Genomic DNA, 22741 nt, shown 5'->3' on the forward strand with positions numbered 1-22741 from the left:
CAGAACTGTCCGCCTCAGTCTTTCTTATTCTACCTCTAGCTAAAATACATTTGAAGCAATTGTTGTTCTGTTATACAACATGCACCAGTCAAATTTTCTTTCTGAGTGTAATGATATACATTAGACAGGCAGTCCTATTGTTGTGCAGAGTGAACATGTTAATTGTAACGCTGAATATTATAAACACATTGGTGAGTTTGGTTGCCAATATAAATGAAACAATAATTTTGACTTAGTAAAAAAGGGCAATGGAAAACCACTTCACTTTTCCACCTAATAAGTCTGGCACAGAATGCTGTATATTTTTGAAAATGAATATGTTATTTTCAGAATTGATGTGACTCATGTTTCGTGGTTGGACTTACCACTGTAGTTATAATGCTTCACAGATGGAAATTTAGAGTAAAACCACAAGTGTGACTGGATAGTTCAATAAGTATATAAGAACGGATAGTAATAGTATATAACTGAATATAAGCTCAATGTGACCTGTAATGGTAAATTTATGTAAAAAAAATAAAATTAGTTTAAAATGAATTCATAATTTAAAATTATTTCTGAATGCAGATAATGTTTTTAATATATATTTTTAAAAACCTGACAAAATCCAAAATTATAAATAATCAGCTGTTTAAGACTTTCACTTCAATTGATAACTTAATTACTACATACATACAAACATGTGGCTGGATGTAGGTATGCATGTACTAAGAAATTATATTAATTGAAACCGTTATAAAAATCAGCTCAACATATAACAAGTGACAAACACAACATCTTAATCAGCACAATTATTGAGGAAAATTCTACATCATCCTTGTAACCTGTACATCGATTTGATGCGAATGCATCACACCGATGTATAGGTAAAAACATAACAAAAAAAACAAAACAAAAATTCTAGAAATAAAATAAAAAAATGTGAGCAAGTAAAATAATATTTCTATTCTATGCTTATTACTTCCTTCTATTACTAAATTAAATAATCCTGTGCATCAAAATATATAAGGTCTAGCAAAATAAATGAATAAAGATATTTAAATAAAATAATACTTAAAACATTATTACCTACCATGCAGTCACATTTTCATAACATTAATTTACTATTATTAATACAAAATCAAATAGCTACAACAAAATCAAATAAATTTAATTAATTTATTTTAAAATAATAAAAGACAAATGTAATACACTTACTTATACAACTTATCCCAAACATGCTGTGGTACTTTAAAATCACCATCAAATTTATGAAATTTTTCATAATCTTTACTCATTTTATTATTTTTTCCCCACTCTTCAATACGAAGTTTATATAACTCAATGTCACCATCATCTAATTTTTTCTTATCTAAAGTACAAAATAAAGAGTGAATAATTAAAAATAAGTTGGATTGTAGTATTAATGATACATAGTTATGTTAAGTAAATTGCAAGGATTAGGATAAAATCAAATTGTAGTTTCTACAAAACTAAATTATAATTTCATGCTTCATACTAAGCATGAAACTACAACAGAAATATGGGGGAACTTATCAAAACATTTCCAATTAAATTTTTTTACCTCATTACCACTACTAACTTTGTCTTGTCTTTCCTATCTTTTTTTTTTATTAATATATTTTGTAATATTCTTTATTAACAAATTTTTTCAGATTGTTTTTATTTACAATAAGTTTTATTTTATATACACATTCTCTTAAAAATGTTAAGCAGGAGTTTGGTTTATGCTACTGAATGAGAATTAACCAGGATTTTCATTTATCTATTTCTCTCAAAACAATAACTATTTGGAAAATACACAGGTGAACATAAATTATTTAGTCCATTTTAGGGGTTAATAAAAAAAGAAATCAATGTGTGATTAGTGTAGGTAACATAGTTACTGATGACCTTGAATGCACAGGCTAGTGCAATGTAACGACAGGAGGGAGGGATTACAGCTGACCAAAGACTCAACTTTTCTGTGTAGGAGAAAAGAATGTGTGTATTATGGTTTCATAAAAACGAATCTGTTTATAGACATTTTTGTTTAGAGTACAGCCGTAATTCTCCTAATAAAAACTATTAAACATTGGTATCACGAGTTTAAGGATACAGTAAGTCCAGTACTCAAAAAAGATGCTGGCAGACCTCCTGTCTCTGAGGAAGTTGTGAAATGAATAAGAAAAACTTTTCAGAGAAGCCAGGGTAAATCAACTTGTCATGTACAAATATAGAACTGAGAATACAAAAGTCAGCAATTGTCAAGGTTCTACACAAGCGCCTAAAACTTCATGCATACAAATTCAGTTGGATAGATCACATAATTACAATCTTGCCATGGACATTCTTGAAATAGTGGCAGGAGGTAATTCTTAGAAAAAGTAATCTCTGATGAAGCTATCTTCCATGTTTTTGGTTATGTTAAATGTCATAATTGTCAGATTTGAGGTAGCGAGAAACTCATGCCATTTGAAACACACAAGATAGTTGTAAAATTAATGTTTGGTATGTGTTGACTGCTTATGAAGTGATTGGATCATTTTTCTCTGCTGAGCCAATGGTTTTACTAGCACTAGTTATCTAGACATTTTACAAGAGTATGCAGTACTACAAATTGAACATAGGCAATCCAATATTTACTTCTAACAACATGCTAGTTTACATGCTAGAGATTGCATGAATGATTTCCTTGACATTAACTGGCCGTGTTGGACCAATTCCCTGGCCACCTCGATCCCCTGACATTACACCACTTATTTCTTTCTTTGGGGGTTTGTCAGACAGGGTACATGCAACGAAGGTTATTCACATCAATGAACTAAAAAGAAAAATCAAAGGTGTAATTAATGGAATAACTTCAGATATTCTTTGTAATGTGTGGTGTGAAACTGAATATCATCTAGACATTTTACATGTTACAAAAGTGTTCTTCTGAAACTTGTTTGAAGTTAACACAAAACTGTTTGAAATTCCCTGTTCAACACTAAACCATGCATATACATTACTTTGTTTATTAACACCTAAAATACACTGAATGATTTATGATTACCTGTATATTCTTCTTATCTTCCACAGAAGAAGGCCTACCTCCTTCTGCAATTCCTCCATCTACAGAATTAAAATGCTTATGACTGCATTAATGTTACTTGTTTAATACAATGAAATAATTATTTTAAACTTACTTCTTCGCCTTTTTTTTTTACGTTCTTCATCTGATGACGCCCAGTCTGAATCATCACTTCTCCAATCTTCTGGTATTTTCCAGTTTGAAAGCGATTTCTTTTTTCTAGATTTCACTGGATTCTTCAGTGTAATTTTACCATTAGACCATCTTTTATCATCCTCTGTGGAAAGAAATAAGAAAAACTTATAATTTTTTTTATTGTAACATATTAGAAAATTATGATAAAACTGTAGCATGAAATTCCTCTAAATACAAGTATTTATAAAAATACATATTCATTGATCTATATAAATAACAAAGAAAGTTAAACTGTTCAGACATCAATCCTGAATAGCTTTTCATTCTTAATGACACTTGATACTTAATTTAAATAAGCACAGATTTAAACTTAAAACTACATTACATATAAACAAAACATAGTTCTGAGACAAAGTTAAGGCTTATTACTCATCACTTAACCTTCAAATAAAATATAAGGGTCATTCAATAATTAATAAGACAAGAAAAATTATTTATTTAATGATAATGAAATAACATTACTTTTCATCATAATCCCCGACTACATTTGGACTCCTGTCCCATCTTTCTGTGAGCTTTCTTATTTCAGTAGGAAAGTATTGTTCACCTCAGTGTCTTCTTATACCGTATTCTTGACATGTTCATTATTGCTAACCTCAGCCCCACATGAACATTCTTTGAGAGGAACAAATAAAAGAAAATCTGATTATGCAAAATCAGGACTATAAGGTGGATGTAACAAAACATCCTGACCCGGGTTTTGAATAGCTTTCAGTGACACTTGAGCAGTTATCAAGCATAAGAATTATGCTTTTAAAAGAGAATCAAGATGTTTCCTCTTTATTACAAATTTTACTTTATTTTCTAGCATACAATAATAGTATTCCCTGTTGATTGTACATTATTCTTCCAATTAATTGCAATAACTGAACCACTGTAGTTTCAAAACAATATTAGCATCAATTTACTGGCTGATGCATAGGTTTTGGATCTTTTCCTGGGGGGCAAACTCAGATGTTTCCATTCCATACTCTGACATTCGGATTCTGGTTCATTCATTCATAGTGTTCTGCCATTAGTGCAGGTCCTAACAGCTGCTGCTCTCCATCTTGTTCTATCCTTTGCTAACCATTTTGATTCTGCATATTCTCCTTTTCCCATAATCCCATCCATCATTTAAAATCTCTTTCTTTCCTTCCTTTCACCAAGCCTTCTATCACACTAATAAACACCTTCTTCTCATACAATATCCTAGCCAGTTCCTTTCCCTATATTCAGTCACATTTAGCATTTCCCTATCTCTCCAATTCCTTAATAGTTAATTTATTGCATGGTCTTGCCATCTGACATTTATCATTCTGCACCACACCTATGTCTCAAAAGCATCAATTTGTTTACTGTGCCTTTCTCATCATCTATGTTTCAGGTCCATAGAACATAACACTTCAAATAAAATACTTCTTTAATCTCTTCCTTAATGCTATGTTTCACTTTCCACACAGCAGTCTTCTCTTATTAAATGCAAATGCCTGCTTATTACTTCTTGATATTCATGTTTTAATTTCTACTGTTCAGGTCAGTCATCAGTTATAAAGCTCCTTAAGTACTGAAATTTCTTCATCTGCTCTAAAACTAAATTTTCTATCTTAATCGCAATCCTCTCCTCTTTTCCATATAATACCATACATTTTGTGTTTTTTTTTTTGTTGATCTTCATACCCTGACTTTCACAAGCTTCATTTAAGTCATCAAGATCTTATTTAGTTTATTTGGATTCTCTACCAGTACCACCATGTCATCAGCAAAACGTAAACATTCTATTTTTCTCCCACAGATATTCTAAACAAACAGTGTTGATGACATGCATCATCCCTGCCTTACTCCCCTTCCAATCTCTATTCTTCCTGTCATTTCATCTCCTACCCTCACTTCTATCCTCCGGTTATATATCTTTTTTTATTAGCAGCCTCTCTTTCCAGTTAACTCCCTTCTTTCCCAAAATTAGCAGTAATTTATTCCATCTAACTCGGTCAAACGCCTTTTCCAGGTCGACAAATAAAACATACACTCTCCACCTCCTTTCCATGTATCTCTCATCTATTATTCTTAGCAACCCTATAACATCCATTGTTCCAACACTTCTTCTAAAAAAAAAACTTGTAGGTTGGCAATCTAAGATTCCACGGGAATAGTTAGCTTTCATTTCTATGACTTGCTCATTTATAAATTGGACAATCTTATAGTTTGGTCAGAAAAATTATTTTCCAACAATCAAAACTCTTGTGTACACCCTTTGCAGGACATGCAGGATTTTTGTAACAGTAATTTGTTTTGGTGTGTTTTTAGCAGAAACTGATTTACACACTTGCCATTTAGTAATTCCATCCTTTCTGATAAACTGCAGTCCAAATTACACCTGTCTTTTTTATGAACAGCAGTACCTATTGGTGAAGAAAAACGTATGCCTGCTGTGTCATTATTTTCTGTTTCATCCTCGCTGTTTGATTGTTCTGCATCAGAGTAATGACTTGAATGTTCAGATAAAGAATCACCTTCACTTTCAGTTTCATTTTCAAGCAGTGCAGCATTTTCTGATTCCATAATCAGGTTTTCTTGCCATAATAAATTTTATTCAATTCACTGATACAAGCAGTTACACAAAACACAAATAACGAATCAACACTAAATAAATTATAAAAAATAAATAATTGAAAAAAAAATCTCAAACATACAAAACAATCAGTCAACCATGTAGAACAACTCTAACAGTAGGAGCGATGTGATCAGGCATCTGTGTAGATTGTTTCTAAGATGGTGTGCCTCTATGTCAACTAACATTGATGCCCACCAATGAATCATCATGCAAATATGTCAAATATATGATAAACAGTCATTTAGGCACAGCTGGGGTTTCTGCTTGTCAGATGCGAAATAGAAGAGTTTCCTTCAGAGTAACTTTTTTCGTTTGACTAACTCTAACAGGTTGACCAATCACAGGTTAAACTCTTCTTAATTTTCATCCATTTACCATCTGATTACTTGGTTTATCTTCCACATTTTTTCCATTTGCTGAATTGTTTCCTGTTCACTTAGCTTCTCTAAATCATACTCTCTCTCTTCTCCTGCTACTTCCAACTTTCTTGAGCCACAATTACATTGTGATCTGAATCTGCACCTGACTAAGCCTTAGCATTCTTTAAACAATTTCTAAGCTTTATTGTATCACAATATAAACAATCTGATATTTTTCTCCGTTCATTCATGACACCCAAGTATATATTATTTTATGATTTTCAAATCTAACCAGTCTTTCTCCTCTTTCATTTCTAGTTCCGAGACCATATTTTCCCACTGCCTTGTTTTTCCTTCCCTCTCCAGCCACAGCATTGCATTCATCTAGTATCACTACATATACCCTCTTCCTTTCTTTCCAAATTAACTCTTCTATCATTTCTTAACACTATCCTACTTCCTCATCTGTGTGCTAATTGATTGGCATGTACGCTTGAATTATTAAAATATCTTTATCTTCTCCCTTTATCCTAATCATCACCCTTTCATCAACATATCAACCTTAAAAGAATAAACTATAACCCTAGACTTTCATATTCTCCCCGCTGTTGTTCTACAGCACAAGGTACAAGCAGAGCCAATATTTTGAAATAAACCAAACAGTTATAATAATGAAAATTCTTTTCAAACAGTTGAAATGTTCTATTTCTATTATTTTCTATTCAGAGGTAGTAATTTTTATTAAATAGTTTTTCTCCTATTGTCATTTTCTCTTTAATTATTGAAAGCTTCTACAACACAAACACCTGTAACTACAGGCATATTCTATCTATACCTAAATCTACATAATTGTTTAATACCAAACCAGTCAAACAAAATTAAGGGAATTTCATGTTTAATAACAAAACAAACAATCGAGAATTAATCTAAAACTGGAATGGAATTACAGTAAAACAAATTAATTAGAAAGTCATAATCAATATAAATTAATTAACATATTAAATTCCTACAATTCTGTAAGTTGTTTCTTGCTCGCTATTCTATGGCTTTAGATTTTAAAACCCTTCTCCATGGATGTATAGGATTGTTTTTTCTACCATAATCTGAACTGATTTCTTCATCTTCCTTATGAGGGCTACCACTGAAAGACTTTTTTGGGTAACCAGTCTTTACTCATCCTCATTAGGTGACCAGACCAAGTCAGCTGCGTCCACTGAATGCTTTCCTAAACTGTACCTTTGTTTTCTCTTCTTAACTAACATTCCTTACTTGGACAAATAACGTTACCTTATAATAACTTCATCAGTGATTTATTTCCATCATATTCATTTTTGAATCATGTCTTCACTCACATTCCCCACCTCCATTGTCACATGGCACACAATTTATCAGTAAAATTTTACAAACACTTTACTTTGTCCTTTACTTAACAGCCAAGTTTTACAATGACGAATGTAAATCTTCATAAATCTATAGCTTTATCAGTTCATCTAATATCACTGTGACTATCTTGTTACATCTCAACTCTTTTAATTAGGTAGTTTCTATAACTGCCTTAATCATACCTGCACCAAATTATCAACCTTTACTACTATCTTTCATTAATTACCATACCTGAAATTTCAACTTTGACCAACAAAAAAACCAATTTCCTGGACCCTCCAATTAACAGCTGGTAATACTGAACCACATATTTATATATATTCTCCAACACTAATATCAGATTATCAGCAAAAAAATTTTATGTATACAAAGTGTATCACAAAGTTCTCCCAGGACTTTCATAATCTATTCTACTCGTGAAAATAATGGAATGGTTCATACAAACATATGTCCTAAAATAATTTGTTCATAAGTTACAGCTAGTGAAAAATTTCACTCAGATTGCAGCACTGATGAAATGAGGTTCAGAATTAAATTCTACAAGTTTTGTTTAAGTTTTATATGTTTATTACCAAAGGTTATTTGTACATCAAAGATAAAAAAATAGGGTTCTTTACACCAATTTATTGGTTTTCACCCAAGATTTCTAAAAAACCACTATAAGTATGATTCTCGGACCTATTTTATTTGATTTTTCAGGTCAAAAACCATAAGAAATCCCTAATTCTGCCACTTAATTAACGTCCAAAAAATTTCAGTATGATCTCATCTCACCAGGGTAACTGAAATCCAAGCAAAATTTTTCACTAGTTGTAACTATTAAATGAAGCATTTCAGGACATATGTTTATGTAAACCTTTTCTATTATTTTCACTAGTAGAATAGGTAATGAAGTCAAGGGAGACCTGTGTGATACACCTCTGTGTACACGTGCGCACACACACAAAAGAAAATATATATTGTTTATTATGTATAACCTACATCTATTCTTAGTTTCAAGCTTGCACTCCTTCCTTATTCTTTCTTTCAATACAACAATGAAATAAATATAACACAACTGCAAGGAGGTACAATATCCTTGTCTTTTAATTCTAAATTTATCTGATATCTTCCTTATAACTTTCACCCAATTAGGGGGAAATTTTCATAAACACTCAATAGGATAAGGGGGTTTACTCTTGTCCTTCTTAGCACCATCCGTAACATAAATAACACATTATAATAAGGTTTTATAACATCAAAAAAGTCACTTTTTCTATCAGTTTAAAAAAAGATTAACAATTTAGACATAGAAACTAAAAGGATAATAGAAATATATTAAGTGAATATTTTAAATTCAAAGTATTTTATATTTAAAGTAAAATATCCACTTGGATTTATGCATAATGTTTAATATAAATGAACTGTTTACTGAATTTTTAGATCATTCATTCATTAAAATAGTTATCTCTTATCTGTTGTTCCCTCATATCCCACAAACAGCAATAGCTTATACATTCTAGTAATAAACTCTATAACTTATTATCAAATATATACAACTTACCAGAAGATTCCAGTTCACTTTCAGAAGGAACGTATTCACTATCTGTAGCATCATTTAGATATACATGGTTTCTTTCACCAGGTACAGCACCAGGTTTTTCATTAGCTGAAACAGATTCTTTAGTTTCAGTTCCTATTGATTCTTTAATTCGATGTTTCTTTTTCTTTCCATCACGATTTAAGGCTCTTCTTTTTAATGGATCTTTATTAATAATTTTCTTTGAATTAGATTTACTATTTACACAATCGTCTTTATGTTTTTTATCAAATTCAGCTTGTTTCTCCATATACTTTTCAAGTATAGACAGTTCCAAATTTTTCTTTTTTTTACTGTAAAATAAATAATTCTATTGAAAATTAAATATATGGGGGAAAAACATTATTATTTAATTACACAAATACAATGAAGAATCATACATTTTACTGACATGAAATATTTTATAAGAACGAGCAATTTTCTGTTTGATATGAAACCACTTCTACTTACACTCCTCTTAGGTGATACTAGGATAATTATACTACATTTTTACCAAATGTACCATTTTACATTTTAATTACAAGAAGGGGTTAATGATCATTAATTAAGGAGCAATATCTATTCAGAGAAAGACTTTCCACACACCTTTATGGCTACAACACTGATTCATTGTCCATGAAAAAGGCCGAAGTTAATTTATAATTTTTTATTATAAATAAACCATATAAGTTTGAAGCTCATGAATGCAAACATGGAATGGATATTTTGATTATATATGAAAACTACAACACCTGAGTGGGAATTAAACCCCAGGACATTAACAAAAATTAATATCTCCAGGTGAATAGGAGGGGAATTTTCATGTACTTTTCTTGGCTGCATATATCCCTTTTAGTGTCTAAATCAACTGCAGTAAATGATTTAATCAACTTTAGTAAAAAAAAAAAACCACATTGGAAAGTGATGTTCTCAATATCAGTATGACTAATGACTATTCTTGGCACTTCAGAGTTCATTTGTTTACAAACTACTGCGGCATGTAATTGAAATTTTATGTCTGTGTAAAACAAATCTGTATAAAAACTATTATTTTTACTGAAAATTAAAACATTAATTCATATTTTCTTAAACATATATAATTAAACTCTCTTTTAAGTGGTATATTCAAGTCATTGTAGATTTATATATAACATTTTTTTATTTGGCTTGGTTTTCAATAATGAATACTTTATTGTTTTTAACTGTGCATTTTGTAAAAAAATAATGGTGTATATTAGAGCGAAATGGAAAATTTTCAATCATTTATAGCCACTAACTTATTAACATACAGATTGTTGGGATACTTTGCCATGAGGTGTTATTTTTCACTTTCAAATACACTTATTATATTAATTTCTCAAACAAGGTACCGCTGATATGTTAAATAAATAAATTAAAATGAACATAATCCACCTTACCAAATATACTAGTATAGAATATACTAGTAGGGCCGGGAGTCATAACTGTTTTTAAATTTTAACTATGATTTTTAAACTTTGACTTTAATGCATAAATTTTAACTCCTGATGATGGCTTCCAAGTAAGCCGAAAGATCTAGAGAACGTATCAATGTGCTGGTAAGGTGCATTATATTAATTGTTAATTTACACTTATGATAATGCATAAATGTGAAAAAAAAAAATGAAACCTAAAATAATGAATGTTTTAGAAAATTTATGAAAGATTGTAAATAAAATATGAACTAGCTATAAAAGGTAAACTAACAAAATAAAAACAACAGAAGATTAGAAGATTTAGAAGATTAATATATGAGGGCGAGTCAATAATATTTGGAATGAGGTATAAATTTTATTACAAAAAGATTAAGAAGTTATAACACCATTTTCTAACTTAGTTCATTTGCTTTTCGACGTACTGCTTCCATCACTACATGGGCTTTCTAATGCTGTCAGAAAATTAGTTTTTGGTTGAGTTAAAGCCATGCATGCACCACTTCTTTCAGTTTTTCTTTAAGTGGCCCAAACATAGGTAAGTCTGAAAGAGTAACCCACTGGGTTGGTCTAGTGGTGAACGCGTCTTCCCAAATCAGGTGATCTGTAAGTCGAGAGTTCCAATGTTGAAGTTCTAGGAAAGTCAGTTATTTTTATACAGATTTGAATACTAGATCGTGGATACCAGTGTTCTTTGATGGTTGGGTTTCAATTAACTACACATCTCAGGTATGGTCGAACTAAGACTGAACAAGACTACACTCCATTTAAACTCATATCATCCTCTGAAGTAATATCTGAATGGTAATTCCCGGAGGCTAAACAGGAAAAAGAAAGAAAGCCTGAAAAAGTAAGATCAGGAACAAAACTTAAGTAGATTAAATTTTGAAGTTAAGCTAGGTAGCCAAAGGAAAAGAAAATACATACACACCTATCGCTAGAACCATTTAAAATGGTTCCAAATGGTGTCATCTCTCCTAAACGAATACTGCGTTCCATGTCAGTTTCCTTGGTCCCAAAATTATTAATATCAAATGCAGAACCTTCTACTGCTTCAATGCTAGGATTAATTTCTCCTTCTAAAGCATCATCTACCTGTTTTAATATTCCTGCCTCTAAAACATCTTGACTATATACAGAAATTCCTGATATATTTTGAAGTTCAGTAGCCTATTAAAACAGTAAGAAATAAAATTATACATCAGATTATAACAAATATAACAGTTAATAGATTAGAATGTTATTAATTCAAACCTATTTTGGCTGTTATTTCATGAAAAATGGTTGGATAATTTCTGAGTTTGGTCAGACCAATATTATATGCTTATAATATATTATTTAATATTAAAACAAAGTTTTATTTTTGTGAATAAGAATTCTTATATCAGTCAACAAATCTAAAAGTCCTTCTTCCTATGTTAATTAATTTTCTTCTTTCCTTTTAATGAGTTTAAATATGTTGGCGAATCAATAATAAACCACACATTCATCAAGGTTCATCATTTAGGTTTGTCATACTGCCTTCTCCAGATGCATGTTGTACTACTATAGTCATCTTTATCATACCTTTTCAATATAATCATGCCTGTTCCACTAGTAGCGTGCACCAAGGAGGAGCAAAAAGCACTGATTCAATCTCTCTGGTCAGAAGGTGTGCCAGAAGCTGAAATTCATTGGAGACTTTAAATACAATATGAAGACAGTGCTCTACACATAGAAGTGTGTATGAATGGATCAAAAGTTTAAAAGCAACCGGACAAGCATGATTCATGGTGATGGGGAGATGGAGAAATGGGGATGGGATACCCATCAACTTCCAACGCTGATTGGAAGATTCAACAAGCTCAATAAGTGATACTAATGGAAAATCCGTTAAGTTACCTTTAATAATGTTGCACACAAATCACAAAGCAGTCCAAGATAGTGATTTGCTGGCCAACAATCTTAGGCCAGCAATTCACACCAAATCCTGAGGCCTATTATTAAAAGTGTTAATATTGGATGACAATGCATCACCACACATGGCAGGGCAGACGACTGAAACCACTACCCATCTGAGTTCTGAGGTGGTGGAACTGTCTATGATCAAAATCTAACCTTTCTATCATTTCTTTGGACTGTTCAAAGATGGTTTACTAGTTCATCGATTTTCTATTGACAAAGTGTGAGAAGTGATACAAAAATGTTTGGAGGACCAACTGCAAACCTTCTTCTTTGAGAAAATACAAGCTTGTGAACCACAGAACCAAATGCATCAAAAAGTTAAGTGACTATGGAAAGGAAAGAGACATAGTTGTTCAACTTTAGATTAGTATAAATAAATTGAAAAAAATAAAGTGCTGATAATTTCTGACTTTCCTTATATATATTTTCTAAATATATTATATACTATTGTATATAGTAATATTATATATATTGTATATTATATATTATATACTAATCTCTACAACTGGTTGTTATTAAATCAAACAAAGAAAAATAGAATTTAAAAATTATATTTACAGCAATTTATTTTTTATGTAGTAGGGTATGTTGTGAAAGCAGTGTTGACTAAACTGAATGTTCTCGATACTATTCTTAATTTAAAAGAAAAATGTATTACACATCAAGCTGGTTAAGTGTAAGTTTGTTCCAGCCTATCAAAAAACCACTGTACATATGAGCATATATTTAAAAAAACACACACAAACCTGATGACTGATAAGTAAATGTTACCTCACAAAAGCATCGCTGGCAATACTCACTACAACCAACATTCATTTTCATTTTTTAACAGCAATTTGATTTTTTTTATTACAAAATTTTTTAAAAACAAATAAATTGATTTGATATTGTAATAATGCTAGATATTTTTTTTAGTTACAATGTTATTCATATTGTATTAAACTACTTATTAATAAAATAAAGAAAAAAATAAAATAAACAGTGACATCTATTAAACAATTTTTAAATTTCTTAAAACTTTTAAAAAAATGTTTAATTATTTTTTATTAAAATTTATTATAACCTATACATTTAAAAATATTTTTGCTTAAGTTAAGAAAGTACCAGGAACTTTTAAACTATAAAATAAAATTGCATAATTACAATAACAGAATAATCTATATCATATCTTTGTGAACACTTAGTATTTACATCCATATTTAGACCAAAGTATAAAAAACAAACAAATAATATGATAATACTGTTGATGACTCATCTAATCATTAGCGTGTGAATTCCTATGAACTGGATTAATCTTCAGCTGTCAGCTTCCTTCTTACATTTAAGCATATTATACTTTTCTTATTTCATAGTCTATAGTAGTTCATTCTTATGTAATACAGAATAAATTAGTAAATTATTTTAAATCTGGATATCATAATCAACATCAATCACTAAACAGACTTCTTATAAATATGAAATACATAATTTTGTTAAATATTTTATTATGAATTCTATTATTTAATAAAAAACAATAATTAAAATTTAAGCAAACCTACAATTCAATCTAAGCATTAATACCCAAGGAAAATATTCTTACCTTATTTGTCCATTCTGATTTTTAATTTTTTTTATCAATTTTATAAAACAATATGATTTTTTTCAAATTTAATTTTTATCTTTGCCAAGTAATATTTTAAAATTTATAAAGGAACTGAAGATGAAATGATGGAAGTATATCCAGAAATGTATTATTTATTGAATAGACAATGAATCAGTAATGTATAAATATATTCCAAGTAATTCAATGCTTAGGTGGATACATTGATTAAAATAATGTATATGCTCAATTTTATGGTGAACCAGAAATTTCACTATGTATCTGATTATTTTTTACAGAAAACAAAATCCACAGATCAGTCTACCAAATATGCATCTTCTAGCTGTACTATTTTACCAATATGCAATGGCATATACAGACATAAATTTACAATTTTATAATAAAAAACAAACAGTTACACAGTTACAGTTAAACAGTAATGTAATAAATCTAAATACAATATAATTAATTACATCATATATGTATATATTAAATAAACAAACTTGAATAAACAGATAAATAAATATGTAACCTCATACCTGATCGCTTTTCGCAACTGAAGGAATCACAGAACGATCTACTAAAAATGCCGACCTTTCTTGACTGTTACTACCCATCATACCATTTTCCTCAACTGCCTCACCAAGTTCTAATTCAATAGCCTCACTTTTAATTGAATGAATATTAGATTCCCTATCTATTTCACTGAATTCATCAGTTTTTATATCATCATTCATCAACGTACTCAACACTGAATCCATTGTTTTATCTTTAATGTCATCAATTGAAAGAAATTCTTCTTTTATACTAATTCCATCATGTTTATTTCCATTTTTCATTACATTTAAGCCAGATTCTTCATTTATAGTATAATCCTCCTCCATATTAAACATCTGTTCTAATATCATCCCTGTTTCAACAGATTCCAAATCATTATTTAATTCTAGATTCATATCAAACAATGGCACATCTTTTATTATTTCTTCCAGCGGAAGTGTATCTTCAATTTTTATTCTTACATTGCCACATAAACTAGTTCCTTTCTGCGTTAAATTATTTAAGTCAAATTCTTGATTTAAATTTTGTGACATATTTACTAACTTTCTTTTTCCTTTTCTTAGTTCCCTGAAAAAGAAATTTTTTTTTTAATTATACCATATAAAAATACCTACATGTGATATAACAAAGATGGACCACTGAATGTGAAAATAGGAGGAGAAAAGATTATGGAGGTAGAAGAATTTTGTTATTTGGGAAGTAGAATTACTAAAGATGGTCGAAGCAGGAGCGACATAAAATGCTGAATAGCACAGGTGAAACGTGCCTTCTGTCAGAAATATAATTTGTTTACATCAAAAATTAATTAAAATGTCAGGGAAAGATTTTTGAAAGTATATGTTTGGAGTGTTGCTTTATATGGAAGTGAAACTTGGACGATCTGAGTATCTGAGAAGAAAAGATTAGAAGCTTTTAAAATGTGGTGCTATAGGAGAATGTTAAAAATCAGATGGGTGGACAAATGAAGAAGAGGTGTTGCGGTAAATGGATGAAGAAAGAAGCATTTGGAAAAATATAGCTAAAAAAAGAGACACTTATAGGCCACATATTAAGGCATCCTGGAATAGTTGCTTTAATATTGGAGAGACAGGTAGAAGGAAAAATTGTGCAGGAAGGCAACGTTTGGAATATGTAAAACAAATTGTTAGGGATGTAGGATGTAGGTGGTATACCGAAATGAAATGACTAGCACTAGATAGGGAATCTTGGAGAGCTGCATTAAACCAGTCAAATGACGACAAAAAAAACCCATATATATCAAATACAATTTTTTTTTTTAGATTAGGAAACAAATAACTCTGTTGAATTCTAACATTATTAACTTAAACTTAAATGAGTTAACAAGCATTAACTTAACGTGGTGAAATGGAAAGAGAATAAAAACTAATCATCAGTTTGTAAAAACAGAAGAGTATGCAGCATTTCAAAATGTAATTCAGGATTTTCTTACATGATCAAATTATGTGGAATTTCCTGAAAATCTTAAAATTACAAATAACATAATTTATGACAAGGTGAGTAAAAATAAATTATGTAATAAATAGATTTTAAGCATAATAAATTTTTTCATTAAAAAAATATTTTTCATAGTCCTATTAAAAGTAATAAGAAATAATAGTTAAAATAGGAAATATTCAAATAATAAAACTCCTGGCATCTTTACTATTTTCAACATTATTTTTCTCAATGGTATATAATAAAAATCCCCTTACCAAAATTTCCTGTTACTAACATTAGTCCACCTTTCAGACTCTGATATTATATGTTACTTTTGTTATAACAGTGAAGCTATCCAAAAAAAAAATCTTTTTTTATTAGGAATGTATCAGGATATGTACATTTTTACAAAAAAATATTTTTTATTACAGAGAACGTTGGAGTGGGATGGGTAACAATTTTTATAGTGGTTGGAAGGCCTATAGATGTAGAAACTATAGATGCAAAAAACTCCCAATAATTCCTTTTTTTCAGCAAGAGCTAAAAAAAAAGAAATATGAGATAAAATTAAAAAACACAACTGCTAAAAAAAGAAAAAAAAACAATGCTGACAAACACTGCTCTTCTAGTCTAATTAAAGAGCGTGTGACAGGCAATTTTGTGTATAGTATATTTCTTTTTCAAATTTTTTAAAATTTATTTAAACATATATATCTATTTATATAGTCTATCACACTCCCGGTAGCATAAGGATTCCAATGTGACTTACATCTAAATTGGTTAGTCATTCAGCTGCATAGGTGGAACAAACATACATAAACCCTAAATACATTACATTCCTTTTTGGGCAGTTGTGTAAAAAATATAGTTATTTTACAGGGATGGGAGTAAATGTTAAAAATTATTTTTTGGTAGTTTGTGATCTTGGTAGAACAAAACTTCAATTTTTGTGGATAATTTTTTTTTCTAAAGTGCCACAGTAAAGATTTGAAAATTTTCAAAAAAACATTGCCACCTCTTTTTACAATTTTTGCAAAAATTTAATACATTCTTTCCCCCTGAGGGTAGACAGGGGGAAAACTTGGAAGACAGTACCTGTCTACCAAGTTTTAAGAAAATCAGTCAACAGTGTTTGGAATTATAAGATCAAATACAAGCCATCATATATATGTATGTACATAACATATCCACAAACTTCCATCTGACAAAAACAGATTATTTTGGAGTAAAAAACTTTTTTCGCATATTATTTCTAATTTAATTAAATTTTTTTGTTAATTTTTTTTAATGCCTCTTTAAAACACAAAACTTAAAAAAACGACCTACTTTTTTCGGTTTTTTCACGAAACTATATACTTTCCTACTCTATTCTTTTTATTTTTATTTTTTTTTCTCAGCAAAAAATACTTTCTTTGGCATTAACATCGCCCGGACGTTTCTATAGTTGCTTTGCATAGTCTGTTGCCTAATGTGGTAAAGCTTAAAAGAACCTTACTTACAGAACTTTACTGTATGGTATCAAATTCAAAAATAAAATAGTCCAAACTTAAGCACTATGCCTGCCTATCTATAACCAAATATATAATAAACCTAATCCTATGGAGTGAAAACAGTACATAAGGCATAATTTTGCAACATAAAGGGGTACATAAATATGTTGCTTTATATTACATCTCTGTCCTTCTCAAGGCAGACAACATAAATTGGGGTTGAGTTGCTTTCTCAGAGTAATGAAGTTCACTACACAGCCAGTCCCTGAAGTAAGAATGACACCATGGCAGCCCTACAGATTTATTTTTCAGCAATAATACCAGCATTTCAGTACGCTTATTTTTCTCCAGGAATTAAAGGGCTGGTCAAGAACAAATACATTGTTTCTAGAAACCTCACCCTCCCTGGAATTTTGTGGTATTAGGAAATTATCCGACTTAATTTAATATAAACCATGAATTATATTTTATCATCCTATAGATAAAGTGGTATAAATATAAATTATAAATGAAAGATTGAAAAAAAAGATATGCATCACAAGGATGCTGCCAAACTACAATTCTACTGATTGAGATCTTTAAAAATATTATGATGAATTGAAATTGCAAGATATTTCAAACCTCAATTAATAACAAAAAATATATAATGTGAGACTAACACATAAAAGGAATGGAAAATACTGATTATAGGTCAGGGAAACTTATAACTAATAACTTTATTACCAAGCAAACTAAATTCGGATGCTATTTGCCAGTAGTTGTGTAAGCCAGAATATATAAATTACTCTAATAACAGATTACAGCAATAATAATTCTTGCCATACAAAGATTATTCAATGAGGTTGCTAAAAAAGCAACATCTATCTTTATGCAACATCGACTATTAAAGTATGTTACTGGTATTCTAATTGATACCCGAATGTATATATGTCTATGTATGTCAAATCCTATAACAAAAAGTTTTGTAGGTGATCTGGTATGAAAGTGACATGGTATTCACAAATGTAACATACAGGCCAGATGGCTTACAAGAGAAACTATCACCTTCTTTAATAAAATGAGTATGTCACATATCAGTATGCAAAGTTCACCAGAATGCAATATCACTTGCCTCAATTCAACTCTATAAATGACACCTTCACCATAGGATTTGGGGATATTAAGGAAAACTAATATTCTGAGAAGGCAACTCTCACTAGTGCCAATTATCCAAGCATCAATGCCACAAGAAAGAATGGGGCAAAAGTGTAAAGCAAAAAATTAAAATAACACCTTCTGGGAGAAAAATGTAATATAAATAAACTGTCTCCATACAGTAATTACATTCTACTAACAAAAGACAAATAAACAATTCTCCAGTATAACCAGTTTACTCTTCAAACAACTTCCATTTAACATGAAAAGGATATCAAGTAAGTTTTTAACTACATCATTTTAGTTACAGTCAAACCAATAACCCAAATGCAACAACACAGTAAAAACCGATACACATGCGTTTTCTGTTTAGGTTAAAGTGACAGTCAAATAAAACTACTGCTTACTAAATTAGAATACAAAAGAGTTACCTGAATTAATTATATATATTATTTACTAACAGAGAAATAAAACACAAATCAAATTTACTGAAATATATCACGAATCATCACACTCAATATCACAATTTCTAATCACAAGATTTCTAATCCACTTCACTGTTCTGAGATGGCTCCATTAGTACACTTCTATTAATTTAGTCCCTGCTCACTTGCATTTCTCCGTATCAGTGTTATAGTAAGCAGCTTTACTCGTTTAGATTATCAACAAACCGAATAAATAAAGAGTTATGTTTTACAAATTATAGAATTACGTAGCAAGTTAAAATACTGATATTTATTTCAAATATCCTTTACGTTATCTTATAAATTATATTATCTTCACAGGTTATTCTTTATATCACATAATTTAGGACATCTAGTAAACTTAATTAGCGTAAGAATATTTGATTGCATTTTTAGTTTTATTATTATTTTCTTAAATATGTTATGCATAAAATTAAACGCACTGTTTTATGTATTAAATTATAATTGGGGATTTTCAACTGCACTAGATCAAGTATGAAATGGGAGCAATAGATAAAAGCACGGACTAACGTACCTTTGAACAGAATTCAAATATTTTTGATTTAAGCAAGTAGAAAATTTTATTTAATGTTGAATAGAAAGATATAATAAAAATAAATTTCTGTGTTATTACGTAAAAGAAAAATTTTCTGGCTAAAAATGTTATTATCCATCATTGTGAAGTGCTTAGTTTTTTGCAACGCAAATCACCACACTCAAAAGGAATTTACAGTACTCAACACTCACATAAGAACAAGGGTTATTTACCAAAAAAAAAAACTGTATAATATAATATAATCTTCCAGTATAATATAATTCAATAATTAATTACCGAGGAAGCTGGAATTTGTAATTATTCTCTTTCTCTTGTGTAATCCTTTGATAAAATTGTTTACACGTTACTTAAAAAAAAATCACAAAAAAATTGCAACCTATAATGATGTTTTTTTGTTTAGTGATAATAGAAAATCAAATTTCTTATTGCTTATTTGGCATGTGAAAATACTCATATTTGAATAATCATAGACTCATTAGAATAATCTAATGAAATTTAGTGACTTAAAAGGTTTTATTGCAAAAATCTACAAAATTGTTTGTATTACAAAGTGTAAATTCTTATAATTGTACACAGTTTTTGGATTAACTAGCTAATCTATTAGAACTTGAGGAGCTCTTACATATAAGACGCAATATTTTAATTTTGATTAAAATGTTTCTTAATACTGAAAGTAGGTTTATAATTATCAAGTATAAAAATTTTTATTGCATAATTTAAAAATTGTGTTTTTAGAAAGTTGTTTTTGTTGGTAACTATACTGGGGCATTATTAATGGCATCCATCTTAAAAGTGTCTGGGGATATCTTTAATTAGTGGTTGAATAATATACTTCAACTACAATAGATATGTTTTTTAATTTACTGTTTTTGTCAACTTTAGTATTTTTTATTAATATTGTTCAAATGTGCTGAGATCTTAGCTTTGGTATGCTATGTATATAAATCACATGTTGTGGTTAACATTGTCAATCACATACTTAATAATTGTGCAAGTTTAATTTGTATACTGAGTTACTATGTTTATCATTTAGTTGTATGATCTGGTGTACTTTGTGATTTTGAAAGTGACACAATATCTTCCCTTTCCTGAAAATGTTGGCAATTTATTATGATTTTTGGTTAAAATAATTAACAAAGTATTAAATATATTCTCTTTACTTCATGTGCTTTTGATTTTATTTTGTATAATATCTAACTGTAGGTTGGCAGTTGTTAAGCTGTAGCAAATATTTTATTGTATTTTAGATTTCAGTGTAGTTGCTGATAAGGGTATTTGTATTAGATAATATATAAGAATGTTTCATGTTTGTGCTGTTTAGTGCAATCATATATTGTAACAAGATTTTTTATTACATTTAAAAAAAAATACTTATTAGTAACTTTGGACTGGTGGTATCAATAAAGTTATTAATTGTGTTAACATTCTACAATGAACTGTCAGCTAGTGTATAATTTGTCAATAGCACAAGGAATTCATGTTTTCCTCACAACAGTGTTATACAAAAACATACAGCAAAGGCAAGAATGTCATTGTTGCCTTTCTACAGGAATTTTATGACATCAATGTGGTAGTCCCAGTATAATATTTTAGGTTCTTCTTTGAGTGTAAGGAGAATATTTTCAGTGTTGTGAAAATAATTCAGCCTGGAGACTTAAAAATGAGTGAACCCATTAATAAACCTGGTTGAGGTATTATTTATTGTAGTTTTATTTCTCTTAAAGATGTGATTTCAGTAAAGTTTTTTTGTGATTTGTTGTTATTTTATGGTGATTTCTATAATATGTTTTATTTGTATTAGATGGAAAGTTTAACTAGTGTAAATTAATAAAATAATTTCATGCCTATATAAGGTAAAACTTTACTTCAAAATATGACATCTAGTAATGACTGGTATTACAAATAAAATATGACAAGTAATTCTAAGCTCAAACTCATTCTAATCGTGATATAGGTATGAGAAGCAATGTTGTTTAAGTGCCAGAAATCATCTGAATCTGGATGATATTATTTATTGTGGTCTTTTGCAGGCAGTATTACAGATAAATAATTCAGGTTTTAAGGACGGAAAACATTCATTCACGATGACAAAAAGCATGTGGAACTAAACCCTGAGCAAAATTTAATAAGCTTTGAAGCCGAGGGAGCAGCTATACTATCAGTAAACTCAAAACAGCATTTATATTATAGTGCAAGTAATCAATCACATTACAACTGAAAAGAAAACCTCTGTATTATACACATATTGAATGAAATTTTTTGACATTTTAGAAAAACAATTTTTGAAAAAAAAATTTAATCATTACATATTTGTGAAGTTTTATTTAAAAAATAAAAAAAGCTTAAACATTCTTGGTACATATTTGGTTATAGGTAGTTTTGAAAGAGGATTTGATAGACTCAAAAATAATTCTGTACAAAATAATTAAAAGTAATTCGTATTTACCTGACCAATTATAAACTGAAAAGCTCCTGCCAGGTTTGTAATAAAAATTATAGTATAATTTACACATTCGTAATGTATCACAAACATGACCTTAATAGTCCTGTTATTTTCGTGACAGAGCGCTGCCTGTTGATGACAACAGTCTCAAGCTGAAAGCTGCCTTAGATAAAAAAATATATATTCTCAATTCAACCGTAGTTAAAGATTATTTATAATTATAGTATATGGACAAGATGAAATGATTTTAGAACGGATTTAAAACTTTTCTCCAAATGTAACAACTATTAAGTTAAAACTTAATATTCTATTAAATCCGTTCATGCCTCCACGTTGTTCATCCGGATAGCTTACTAGAATATTGGAGTAATCTAGTAAGTGAACTTAATCGAAATTAAACTTGCATTTTTCATTTTATCATCTTTTCATTTCTTATTATCGCCTCTCTAGATAACATCTAGAGCTGTATCTCGGGAGAAATCCTATCAAGGTTGACTACCTTCGACAGTCAAATATGGAAGGTCTTTTAAGTAAAACTCTACCGC

At 29.6% G+C, this 22741-nt stretch overlaps 1 protein-coding gene across 1 annotated transcript in view; it reads right to left on the bottom strand.

The window, feature by feature from the left end:
• Positions 1-19302, bottom strand: part of LOC142330657 (DNA excision repair protein ERCC-6-like) — a 52536-nt gene extending 33234 nt beyond the window's left edge. Inside the window, exons 1-6 of the mRNA XM_075376101.1 lie at positions 19165-19302; positions 14654-15239; positions 11523-11761; positions 9126-9454; positions 3168-3329; positions 1198-1351 (exon numbers count right to left, since the gene is read on the bottom strand). Coding sequence (XP_075232216.1) covers positions 1198-1351; positions 3168-3329; positions 9126-9454; positions 11523-11761; positions 14654-15205 — 1436 coding nt within the window. The 5' untranslated portion in view covers positions 15206-15239; positions 19165-19302. The remainder of the gene's footprint in view (positions 1-1197; positions 1352-3167; positions 3330-9125; positions 9455-11522; positions 11762-14653; positions 15240-19164) is intronic.
• Positions 19303-22741: the final 3439 nt, after the last annotated feature.

Source organism: Lycorma delicatula, chromosome 9, assembly GCF_047948215.1.
Source record: "Lycorma delicatula isolate Av1 chromosome 9, ASM4794821v1, whole genome shotgun sequence".
Lineage (NCBI taxonomy): Eukaryota > Metazoa > Arthropoda > Insecta > Hemiptera > Fulgoridae > Lycorma > Lycorma delicatula.